At 35.6% G+C, this 13,079-nt stretch overlaps 1 protein-coding gene across 3 annotated transcripts in view; it reads right to left on the bottom strand.

The window, feature by feature from the left end:
- Nucleotides 1–12,106, bottom strand: part of ptbp2a (polypyrimidine tract binding protein 2a) — a 15,896-nt gene extending 3,790 nt beyond the window's left edge. Inside the window, exons 1-10 of one of the 3 annotated variants that reach the window (XM_008307404.3) lie at nt 11,970–12,106; nt 10,434–10,461; nt 7,646–7,706; nt 5,980–6,152; nt 5,029–5,169; nt 3,940–4,095; nt 3,739–3,849; nt 3,448–3,658; nt 2,392–2,507; nt 392–425 (exon numbers count right to left, since the gene is read on the bottom strand). In XM_008307404.3, coding sequence (XP_008305626.1) covers nt 392–425; nt 2,392–2,507; nt 3,448–3,658; nt 3,739–3,849; nt 3,940–4,095; nt 5,029–5,169; nt 5,980–6,152; nt 7,646–7,706; nt 10,434–10,461; nt 11,970–11,977 — 1,039 coding nt within the window. In that variant the 5' untranslated portion in view covers nt 11,978–12,106. The remainder of the gene's footprint in view (nt 1–391; nt 426–2,391; nt 2,508–3,447; nt 3,659–3,738; nt 3,850–3,939; nt 4,096–5,028; nt 5,170–5,979; nt 6,153–7,645; nt 7,707–10,433; nt 10,462–11,969) is intronic. The other 2 variants (XM_008307405.3, XM_008307406.3) reach the window with 2 other exon arrangements.
- Between the last annotated feature and the right edge of the window lie 973 nt (nt 12,107–13,079).

The following is a 13,079-nucleotide window of genomic DNA, read 5'->3' as shown; positions in this document are numbered from 1 at the left end:
AGACCCTCTAAACAGATATGTTATCAAGCATTGTCACATGGCTATAAATGTACATGCAAAATTAATGACTTAACTGAGCATTAACTAATTACTACACAATACATTTAAGGGCAAAATTAAATAAACATTAACCCAAACCAATAAACTTGGGGTAACAAGGCAATACAAACCAGCTAATGTGCAAGATAAAATTATGCTAAAAAAAACAAATATAAAAAGTAACAATTATAATAACAAAATAATAATAAACAAATGTGGAAAAGAAAGAGAGAGAAAAGAACAAAAAGGAGGAAGAGAGAGAGAGAGAGAGCACGAGAGAGAGAGAGAGAGTGGGGAAGAGAAAAAGAAGATAGAGAAAAAGAGAGAGGAGAGAGAGCTAACGATAACATACCGAAAAGGGTAAACAGACTTTGGGGCGTAACCATCTTTAGAGGGAGAGAAGAGCAACAAGCAGCGTGAGACAGGTAGAGAGGTAGAAGAGTCGGAGCGGAGCGGAGGTAGAGATGGACAGATCGATCCAGAACGGAGGTAGGTAGGAGGAATGGTGGTTTTTGTTTTTCCCCCGGAGAGTGATGAGGTGGTTTGGTCAGGGGAAGGGGCGGGGTTTTTGGGATGTAACATGACAGAGGGGTAGTTAGTGTTAAGGGGAGGAAGAGGGCAAGGGGATGAAGGAGTGATTTGATAGGTTAAAGCAAGGACAAAGAATGGAGGAGAAAAGGAGTTGGGGTACAAGAGGGGGAAGAGAGAGAGAGAGAGAGAAAGAGATGGGAAGTGGTAAAAGGGAGGAAAATGTATATTGGGGTAAATATTAAAAAAAAAAAAAAAAAAAAGTAAGGAGGGGGACAAAAATAAAAAATACAGGTCAGTACACTGGAATAATGTAGGTAGTTTGATCAGAGATAATGGCTTGGATCAATGTTTCCTTTAGTCATAAGCACAGCACATCACCAAAATGTAGTTCAACCTGGACAAGCATGGGGTAGAGGTACATTCAGTCAAAATCATATGAAAACAAAACAGCAATAAAGAAAAGTCAGAGGCATCAAAATAAACACATGCAATTGGCCAGAAATGTGACCGTCTCGACTCTTTAAGTCAAAGAGAATGGTACGAGACGAAAAAGAAGCTGAGGAGAGAGAATTTGTTAAGAGGCCATGCACTTTTTAAACTCCATCAAATTAAGGCATGCAAGAGTTGGTGTGAAGAGCACCCCGTTCGCGGGTGGTGTTCACACAAGTCCAGAAGGAAAAAGGAAAAAAAAGAAAAAAAAAAAGAAAAAAGAACTTAAGCACAGTATCATGTTTATAGACATCGTTTGATAATTTGAGATACTGTTTAAGATCGCAGGATTAACACATTCATTTATATCTAGAGTAAAACAGCGAGAAGGAAGAGAGATAGAGACAATTCAGATGCTGTTTTAATTAACAGTTGGTTAAAGTGGGCAGAAGAGCTAGGAGAAGAGACAGCAAGAAAGCATTTGAGAGGCCGACGTTTGTTCCCAGGAGTGAGACATAGGCAGGGAGATCACAGAATGGTTTCATATGAGCTTTCATATGAGCTGAGGAGAGGTGAGGAGAGCTTAGAGATAAAACAGAAGAGAGACAGTTAGCAGAGTTAGATACAGTTTGACAAGAGGGAGGGAGGAGCAGAACACTGAAAGACCGGGGGAGACTTTTGGTGAGGCGACGGATAACAAACAACTCCCCATCTCTCCTATCGATAAATGGATATACAGCAAATATTAGACAAAAAGCGTCTCTAATATTTGAACTGCCTGGGAAAAATAATGGATGTGGTTTCTAAGAGATGGACATCAGATTAGACAGTGAAGTGATTTTTTAAAAGATTGGAGAAAAAGCATTACAATTTTATCTTTACAATACAACATTTATAAACTAAGAACATAAAAGATCAATGATGGGAAAATATATATTTATTAAATATGTTTAACAGATTTAAAGTGACCTTTTCTGTGGTGTGACCTTCTGCATTTAACCCATCACCAAAGTGAAGAGCAACTTAAACCTGAAACCTTCCAGGCTCAAGTCCGCTTCCTTAACCACTAAGGCCACCACTGCAAGACATTTGTATTGGCTTATTTATTTTTTTATAAAAATAATTTTAAAAATATGTCCTGCTGCCACAATAGAAAAGCAAGTAAGAAATTTCAAACTAATGTATTGTGTATGTAGTCATTTATGTAGTTATGAATTTAAGGCCTTAATGACAGACAAACAATAACAAAATGGAAACAAAGCAGCAAAAAAAAAAAAGACAAATTTAAAGCCTAAAATTCCAAAAATGAATTAATGAAGATAGGAACGATGGAGCTCAAGCTTTATGTGGTTCCTCTGACTTGTGTGTGTGTTTTGGTTACGTGTTACTGACCTCGTCGTTAAGATTGCTGACCAGTAGAACCCCGCTGGAGCCAGATTGTCCAGCTAGGGCCACTCTCCCTGCAGCAGCAGCAGCTGCTGCCGCTGCGCTCAGAGGGCTCAAGGCTCCTGAGAAACAGAGAAGACAGAACCACCATGGAATGGAGAGCAGCACTCAGACTGAACAGGCAAAATACAGTAGTGAAATAAGTCCGATATCTAGCGAGGATCGCATCACGTCTACATTTTTCTCCCAACGTAAACATGCACTAATCACAGCTCGATTACAAACGTGGCAACATCTCCTAAAATAGTTAGCTAGCTTGTCTGTGTTAGGTTGCTACATCCTTTATGCATATTTCAATGTTTTAGTGTAATAACTGTTTCATATCTGCAGGCACAACGACACCATCCTTCAGATACACCCAGACCGAGCTGAATGTTAAGCCTCCTCTATCACCCAAATCCAAAAATGATATTACAGAAGGAAATGTCAATTCTATTGCTCAGGATATGAGGTCCATCGGTGTTGTGGAAGGCTCTGATTTTAAAGAACTTTTTAAAGGTTTTAGAACGTGGATATACAGAGTACAGTGCCAGCACACCAGATAGCCATGCATGCACAAATTTCAAAATATATGGACAGCTTTTTAAATGGAGTTCTATGACAGTGACTGCAGAATCTTGTGCTTGACACAAAGTACCTCAATTTTCAGTATCGGACATGAAAAAGTTCAAAAAGCCATCCCTTGTTTTCGGCACTCCAAACTCATTAAATCTGACTTAAATTTTTTTTTGTCCATGAACCATGGCACTACTGATATTGCTTTAGAATGGTGCTTCAGCTGAACTGTTAGGGTTGCCATTATTTAAAAAAAAGGATTAAATTATCAAAGTTTTCTTTTTTTTTTGTTTACATTTATGAAATCTTAAATCTTAATCTTAAAATTTAAAAAAAAAAGAACAATGCCATTTAAATCAGAAATTAAGGTATTATAAATTCACACCGCAAACTTGCACTAGTGGCAAAAAGAAGATAAAGAGGACAAAATATAAAAGTGCGATCTACCTGGGATCTTACCGAGGAGGGAGTTGGAATCTTTACTAAAGGCAGCAGCCACTGAAGGATCAATACTGGGCTGTCCGTCTCCGGCAGGAAGTTCAGGACGTGTATAGTCACGACTTTTATCGTTGTTGTATTTAACATTTAGGTTTACCAGCTTGGAAAAGTCAATGCGCAGTGTGCAACATGAGTTGTAAATATTCTGACCATCCAATGCCTGGTGGTAAAGGAAAAAAAATGATTATACTACATTTAACAGATGTATTTAATGATGATTCTTTATAAAGGCGACATTACCAGTTTAGCTTGCTGTGCATTGACAGGGTCACTGAATTGTAGAAGGGCCTGAAACTGATTGTTTTTGGTAAATGTGATTATCTTCATGACTGTGCCAAACTTGGAGAAAATCTAGACAGAAAAAAAAAAGAATAAAAAATGAATAAACTTCAAAAACGGAACATACTGTACCAGGAAAATAAATGATGACTTGTTTGTCACCTGTTGGAGAACATCCAGAGTCACAGGGTAGAACATGTTGTCAATAATGATTCTCAAAACTGGACTGGAAGCTGCAGCGAGAGCTTCCTGTACATCTGAGCTTGGAGAACCACCAGATTGGACTGCTGACACAGCTTGAAGCACTGCCTGGGTCCGCTAAAGAGGAAAAAAAGAAAAAAAAAGAAAGAAAGAAGAATTACAACAATGTCCAACGTAAAAACATCAACGGATAAAAAATAAAAAATAAAACTGCTGTGCCTTCTCCTTCACAACAACAGCTACATTATCTGAGAAATCTACTACTGCCCGAAAGTGTCATGGTACTTTGTGAGATAGAAGCTGTTGCAGCAGAAAGCCAGAGGCTGTCGGATGAGCAACATTCGACAAAATGTTTGATTCTCGACTGCTTTACAGAAGGAAACCTCACATTTTCCATAGCAAAAGAGCTAAGAGAGTAGCCGTGTGCACGTCCATCGTAGACCTGAGGACATTTTCTATGATAAATGTTTGAAGTGGATTGTTTGACAATGCTACGAAATGTGTAAAAAAATCTATTTTTATAATGTATTTTCTTAGTTCAAGCTTTCATACGAGGTGAATTGAGTTACCATCAGAAACTTGAGAAGCCAATGATTCCGGAACTTTACATATTGTAGGATTCAGTACAAATGGTTATAAAAGAAATAATACTGTAATTAGATGATTTTTTTCTGCATATTTTCTTATCTTCCTTGCAATTTTCGGAGCCCCCCCCAATATTCTGTGGCAGCCCCCACATTGCAAAACATTGGTTTATTACAGTACTAAAACAAATTGAAACTGTTAATCAACAAAAACATTTTCTTGTCTGAATAGTCAATATTAATGGAAAAAAAAAAAAATAGGCATTGCCAAAACGTTGCTGTTCTCCTACTGTCTTCCAAAACAAATACATGTGGGAATACAGCACAGATGGATCTGGACACCCAGTAGCAAGTGATTGGTTTTAGTCATCTATACAGAGTTTGTTCAACAACATAGCAAAAAGGCAGAAATATAACATTTAAAGCAAAATATAAACAATTGAAAAAGCCTTAATTGAGCCCCTACCTGATTACCAGCATCGGTTTTAAGTTCCTTGTGATTTGAATATTGAATAAAGACAGGGACGTTGCGAATATGTGGAGTTACTGTGGTGTAGTAGTTGACCATAGTAATGGCTGCCTCTTCTGTCCCCATCTCCAAGAATGCCTAAATATAGAGACACAACAATTAGTCAGCAATTATTTAATTAGCACCTCATCACTTTCATTGGAAATGGCGCATTTATATAATACGTGCTAAATGTCAAAACAGGTACGGTTAGAAGAAAGTAGCCGAGCTAAAAAAAAAATAATTCATTAAATACCTGTCAACAAGGGTTTGCATTTGACCAAGCATTTTAAAATTAGCTTTGTAAAAAGTATAACTAAACACATTATCATTATGACCAAAAGAAATGGGATTCTTAAATTTTGCCTAAACTGAAGTCATTCATCAAATTAAAGTTTCAGTTCAACTATTAGTCCTGTTAAATAGATCTAAAATGTCTCAATTATTCTTGATTTTACTGAGTGAAAGCTCGTTTCTGGTGTAATCGTGTACAACAAAGTTCTTGTGGGAGAATCTGTAGCAGAGTGACAAGAATGAGCCCAAGTAAAAATTATGAAAAGGCAATTGGTCAACAGTCAACTTGCAGCAAAATAATGAAAATAAAACTAGAAGAAAAATAAATGAAATAAGTGTAACAATGAATCACCTTGGCGCTAGATTGGAACAAAGAGGATAAAACTAGAAGAAAAAAAAATGAAATAAGTGTAACAATTAATCACCTTGGCGCTAGATTGGAACAAACTTGGTTAAGGGCAACACTAATGAGAACCTTTATGGAAGGGTTGAAATAGAATTCTTTGAAAAAAAGGTAAGGTATTTATTACAGTTAAAAACTACACCTCAAAGTGGAATTTTTTTTTAAAGCTTTATATTATAATAAATATTCACCAATTCCTAATTTCTACTCACCTGGTTCTTTCCCTTCAGTGTTAGGATATTAGTGACTTTGCCAAAAGGTAGGCCCAGGGCAATAACTTCTGTTTCTGAGGCCTCATTTGGCAGTTTCCTGATGTGGAGCACACGAGATGGAGAGGCCTCCTCTACCCTCAGCTTTTTACTGTCACTGCCATTGGAAGTCCCATCTAAAATACAATTTAAATTAAGTTGTGATTGAGACTACTGCGGTATGTGTCTTAAGATAACTCAACACAAAGGCAAGGGAAATACAATATAGACTGTGGTGGCCTGTTATAGTGATATAAACACAACAAATGAAACTGTAAATAATGTATACTTGACTCATTGATCGCCTTGAGTTTAAGGTTTCATGTACATATTTGACTGTTGAAGTGAAAATAAATCAATAGAATTCAAGTGCTGGATAAATTACGTCCAGTCATAGAATATATTTCTAGAACACAACACATTCACACATTATGATATCCAACTGTCTCACTTTTGTGCAACTCTGGGTGAATGTGGGCCCCCTCCCCTTTCTGCCACTGGAATTGTGTGGAATAGTTCCACATTGGCCTTAGGAGAACCAATAGGATATACAAGTAGCCTAGATTTTCAGAAAATCTGATGTAAAAGTTAACTTCTTAAGAATACAATTACAAACTGATATGGACTTGTGTACCTCGGAAATTGAAAGTTTTATCCTTAACAACAGAATACAGAAAAATGCACAGAAACACTGCACATCATTATTTATCTCCTCTTATTAAAATCATACATGGTCTGGTCTTATTTACCTCACTAACTGTCAATACAATAAACAACAAAATAATAAGAAATATCAACTGGGAAGTGTTCCTTTTTTTGCAGAAACACTTTGTAACACACTGTAAAAAAAAAAAAAACAAAAAGCAGGTGACAACACAATTTTTTAGCACATACTGCTAACTACTGTACTGGAGTGAGTAGTGTCATGGTATGACCACTGATTTTATGAGCTAATGCAACCTACGCCTGACACCTCGATGCACGATTACATTTTTTTTTAATTTCAACTAATGTTAATTGCATGCATTTCTAACAATTTAATTGAGACATGACACATTGTTACCTACTTAAACTAATTAAATTTACATAAACGCATTCCCAAATGTTTTTGAGTTTACAATAGTAGAAACACCCTTATTTTTAACTTAACAAATTAGGCATTTCAAGAGAGGTTTGCTTAGATTTAATGTAAATCATTTTTTGGCATATCCTTTGGAATACAGATATTAATGTAAAAAATAATGCGATTTGTTATGACTAATATGTTTTGAAAAATACATATGTAAGTTTTTAAATAGTTGGCAATTTACACGTGTTTTATTGGGATAAAAAAAAAAGGTCAAAAAATCTCATTGATATGTTTTTTTAAAAATGGTATTCCTTAACAAAAATTAATTGTAACCTGGTTGTTTTTATACACCTAAAAGTTTAATCTGTTTCACAACAGCTCAGCAGCTCATAACTTGAAACACCACTTCAGACAGTAAAAAGCATTGAAGAAAAATGGTTTAATACATGCAGTCCATTAATAATAATAATAATCCCTAACATCATCAAACAACAAAAATGTTTCTCTTAGAAGAGTTCAGTCTATCCCCTCTGTGTACAGAGGTGGTCGGAACGAACTCACCACTAATACTGCTTATGCCAGAGTTGGAACTGTTGTACATACTCAGCTCGTCTGATCCTCTCTGTTAGAGAAAGAAATGACATACAGTTAGACTCAGTAAAAACAAGGGAAAAGGCCAATATAAACAGGTCTTCAAAAGAAAAACTAAACCACTCTCAGAAAATAATTCACATGAAGCATTTTTGGCTGTAAGATCTACCAACTAACAGTCAAGGCAGAACACACAAGGCAAGCATTTTTCTGATGCTCAAATCACACCCACCTTCCCTGTGGTCAAGATTTTATATTATACTATAAATGGTACACCTCTGCTCCTGTACCATCTGTTTATTAGTTGGGTTTTGAAATGTCTTCATAAAAATAAAACGAAATGGAGCCAGTAAACCTTTAGCTTCTATGATCTTTGAATATAAAGCAATAGAAAAATGATATGACAAATAAAACATTCTATGATTTTTAATCCTAAAATATAGATAACTAGTACATCACAAAATAATATACAATTAAGGTGGTCCAATTAATGAAATATGGTTTTTGTCAAGGCTTTTTCTTTTTTTCCTTTTTGGCAGCCACGTTTTTTGGTGAGCTAGTTACTTGTGCTATATTTTTATTATATCTTTAAAGGAACCAAACAGCCAAAAGACTAAATGGAAGAAAAAAAAAAAAGACAACAGCTGCTGAGTGGACCTCCTCTGTTGGTCAGTTTAATCTAGGTGAATTTAAAATGTCAAGATGTGTCATTTCATTCTGAGCTACAGCCCCAGTAGGTTTTGCTGGAGCCACCAGGCGCCTAGTGCTCTTAAACCTGACTGATGGGATGACGAAGAACCTGGCCAGGGGACCTATTACACACACACAACTTTATAACAGCTCCATACACCCCCTGCTTGTTTCTGTCTGTCTAAACTCGAAACCATTGTTTTTCTGTCACTTACATTCTTTATGGTGACGATAAAATAGATGTTGTCAGCCCTGCAATGGTGCCGTGACACAAATAAATTGAAAGGGTAATAAAGTTGCCTGACTTAGGTCAAAATGTGGACGTGTGGAGACATGACTTCTCAGCCAACAGCTGCTTACTCTCTTGTTTTATTTCTGACAGTGATATATTAAGGAAATAAACAGGGTGGCAAAGATCACCATATCCGAGGAATCAATACTTTATCACTGTTCTCTTTTCTCCAGGGAGGACTTTAACTTTGTTTTCTGCTGACAAAAATGCAGCTGGCACCCAACAGATATGGTTAGCTACTCTAAACCACACCGCACCAACAAAAGAAAACAGGTTTGTTGCCTATATAAAGGGACGCTGGCCTTACTCATTTCATTAAAGCTCATACAATGCAATGAAAGAAATCTCATTTTTTACAAAAACAAACAAACAACAAACACACAATGTTTGTGATAGTGTAATGTTTTTAGCAGAAAGGAAAATTATTCTATGTCAGTCATGTTTAAGGAGACAAAAAGTACATAAATTATCTGTAGATGGTGAAATTACTTATGATTTAAATACATTTCTACAGCATGTGAAGGATGCTTAAATATAGCTGATTTTGATCTGATCACTAGCTGGTCAATCGGTGCATCTCTCTATCGCTTGATGATATCACAATGCTCTAATATACATCAATACATTTCTTAACAAGATATAACAAGCTTCCCCATCCACTGTCATCTACACTCAGCGACAACAGAGACAGAGGCTATGCCCGCATGGGAACAAAAAAAAGTCATGTCCTCACCTGTCAAATTAATAAATAGTAGCGATGCACCAAAATTAAATTTATTCGGCATAACCAAAAGACAGAAAATGAGGAAACTAAGGCCGAAAACCGAAAAAAAAAAACTAAAAAAAAAATAAAACTAATGCAGATTATTAATACCATTGCAATTATGGCTATGACTGTGTACTAAACCTCAATAAAATCAAGGCACTCCAATTGCATGAATTAATGTTTCAGAATAAAACAATTACAAAATTATGAAAACATTGATTTAGCACATTCCAGCACACATACCAATGTGTTTTTTTATGTGCAAGTTGCTCACAACATGCATATAAATAAACTTGACCCTACTAATGTGTACATCGTACCAATGCGTTTTTTATTTATGTGCATATTGCTCACAACATGCATATAAATAAAATAAAATGTTAAACTTGACCCTACTAATGTGTACATTAAATGATAAAACACAATGTGCATTTAAGTCAATTACTTGACCATTGCTCGTGCACGCTGCTTTATTCCTGCATCCAAGTAATGATCTTTATAACGCAGATCTATTAGAGTTGCTTGCGTCGTCATAACTTCCTGTTTCGGCCGTTTTGTTTCGGCGACGAATGCATCCCTAATAAATAGTGGCGTCAAGATGGGAAAGGAACTCTGGGTCAAACCGATATGATACATATGCCACACCTACATGTGACTCTGTAAACAGACAGAGCCACTGGACACTGGAAAAACTGTAATTTTGTATGCGCCTCCGACACCCTTGTATGAGATTCCGCTACAATGCTACTGATAAACCTAGCAGCGCCTGCAGCACTAACCAGAAGTGTAATTATGACTGAACAGATTTGAAACTATTTTTCCCAAATGGCGATTGCCATGTGACTAGCGAACACAAATAAGAGGTGCTACAAGTATTCCCATTTTATGTCTAATATGAAATTGATTTATAATAAACAGGAAAAAAACTCACCTTCACTCCAACTCCAGGAAGTATTCCCATTTTATGTCTAGTATGAAATTGATTTATAATAATCAGAAAAAAAACTCACCTTCACTCCAACTCCAACATTACCGATGCTGAAAGAGAAAGAAAAACTGTTAAATCAATGACTACTAAATATACATTAATACAAAAACTAACCACTAACACCAAAAAACAAAGTAAGACCATGCACTATAATAGCATACAATTTCTATCACCTTTCTTTTGCAGGAAAATAGGGTGTAAGGAAGGGGGAGGGGGCTGTTAGAATTTTGTTTTTAGCATTTTCTGTATTGCGAGTGCAACGGCATACTAGTTATACCACTTGTAAGAACACAATATTAAACCCATAAAAATAAGCTTCGTTTAATTGTGATAAGATTAAAAGAAAGTTAAAATGATAAAACGAGGAAGGCTCAGGCAACAACGAATAACTTACAAAGGAAGTACTAATCACTAAAACAAGAATTTTACATAGCCCTTTCATGTCAACTTGAACTTCATGTCAAATCAGCAATTCTCACTAAATCCCTAAAAGTACTCTACTAGTTTATGAACCTTTAAAATGTATTTTTCTTTTGTCTGGCAGTTGCAAAATGCTAGTTTGTGAACCTTTAAAATGTATTTTTCTTTTTCTTTTGTCTGGCAGTTGCAAAATATTTTTATCAAAATATTGAAAGGGCTTCTGCATACATTGAACGTTTGATTGATTGTCGTAAATCTTTTTTTTTTAATTAATCACAAGGTTGATATATTAGTTTGCACCTGTTACAGCTCTTAAATTTGTCTTTTATGCTTATCTAAAGAACACAAAACAAAGACATATATGTCATCCCACAAAGCTTCTTTATTTTTCTGTGTAATGTGTAGATGTCATGTTGTTTATTCTGATTTATTCAAACGTGTGGGTTGTGTTTATGGTGGCCAGTTTTGTCTTTATTTTTGATTTCATGTAGGCTTTACATTTCTAACACAAATACTGTGGGCTCATGGTCTATGACCAGATTAGATTTACAGGCCTGATTTACATGGGTGATCAGACAATACTGTCCTAAACTGCAGATCCTTATTATGCAAGTAATTTAGTTGATATCCCGTTTACAAAAGCGTAAATGAGGTAGAAATATTTTTCTTGTGGTCCTATAAAATTAATGAAGGTATTCATTTAAACATTTGGATTGTTTTTATATGGTAGTCATGCGTAATGTTGATTTGTCTTGTACAGCGGGATCAGCTATGATGGTGGGTTGTAACACAAAGGACCACAGCTGTCCATTCGTTAGCATAACCACAATCTGCATTAGCCTGTAGCCGCTATTTCTGCACCCTGCACACAAACACAACTATTGTGGAAATTGAGAATTCAATTCATTAAAAGACCAAATTAAGCCCAAGCTTATGTTAAATCACGACGAGGGTAAAAACAAAGGTCGTTAGCTAAGTTGTGCTGAAATGCTAACACAGACACAAGTGAAAGAGCGCGTGGCTATGGAAACCCAGTCGAAAAAAGAGCACCACTCGTTTACAGAAAATGTAAATGTTTTGTAAAACGGTACATAAGTATAGCTGTTGGGAAACATGATTGATGAGAAAAAAGAATTACCCGTCCATATTTGGAAAGATTTAGCAGCGCGTCCGTCTCGGGTCCTATTTTCCACGCCAGTTTACATCAACACTGCGCAAGCTCAGAAATACACGACAGCAAAATGGAGGCTAGACGAGGCGGCTCTGAAGCGGAACGGGAAGTTCAAATGTTGCTGCGGTAGTTTCGTTAACACTACAATTATACATTTATTTTTATTATAAATTTATTTGATAGTAAAGTGTGTCAAATTGCGCTGAAATTAGTGTGTCAAATTGCGCTGAAATTAAAAAAAATATAAGTAAGTATAATATACTAATTCAGTCACAACTATAAGTAAAAGCAATGGAGCGTCCCATCAAACACACTATATGTTCTGCAATTTTAAAAATAATTTACAAAAGCTGGAATTAAATATACCAAGTTAATTAGAAAAATTAAACAGCATATGCTATTTTAAATTTACACATATTATATATTGTATTTCTGGGTATATTTTTTTAAAATAAATTATTGCCATATAAGTGAAAAACCATAACCAACTTTAACTTTATACAACACAATTATGTTACAAAGTTGCCCACAGAAGCTACTAATGTGCTGCTGTTTTCTTAGGGTGTTTTGTTGTTGTTCTGCGTTTGTTCTTTTAGGATGCCTGTTCTCAGGCTGGGGACTACACCAGGATACTAGTCGTGTTGGCTAAATCTGCCCATTTTTACTACTATTTATTTTTTTTATTATTATTTATTATGGACATTTTTACAGTGGATGTTTAAAAAATAAAATTGTTCAAGAGTGTTGAAGAAACAAGCAATGATTTTATTAAATGGCCAAAATAAAAAAAGATTGATGAAGATGTTGTTTTTGGAGAAAAACACTCCGTACTTATTATGACTGTGATTAGAAGAGACAGTGGAAAGTGGAAACACTTTTACAAATAAGGACTTTTTCAATTTTTTTTTTTTTCGTTCTTCTGTTGGGGGTGTAGAGGAAACTAGACTTAGCACAGCTTTCATCAGTTGTTTATGTGAGAACTCACTCAGACTACATTTAGTCCCACCTTGAAAGAATAGGGTCTCCTCAGCCCGTTTGGACCATATTTATATGCGCCGTACATATTTTTTATTTTTA

This window comes from Cynoglossus semilaevis, chromosome 3 (assembly GCF_000523025.1).
Source record: "Cynoglossus semilaevis isolate Cse_v1.0 chromosome 3, Cse_v1.0, whole genome shotgun sequence".
Classification (NCBI taxonomy): Eukaryota; Metazoa; Chordata; class Actinopteri; order Pleuronectiformes; family Cynoglossidae; genus Cynoglossus; species Cynoglossus semilaevis.
This window is presented reverse-complemented; position numbering and strand designations above follow the sequence as displayed.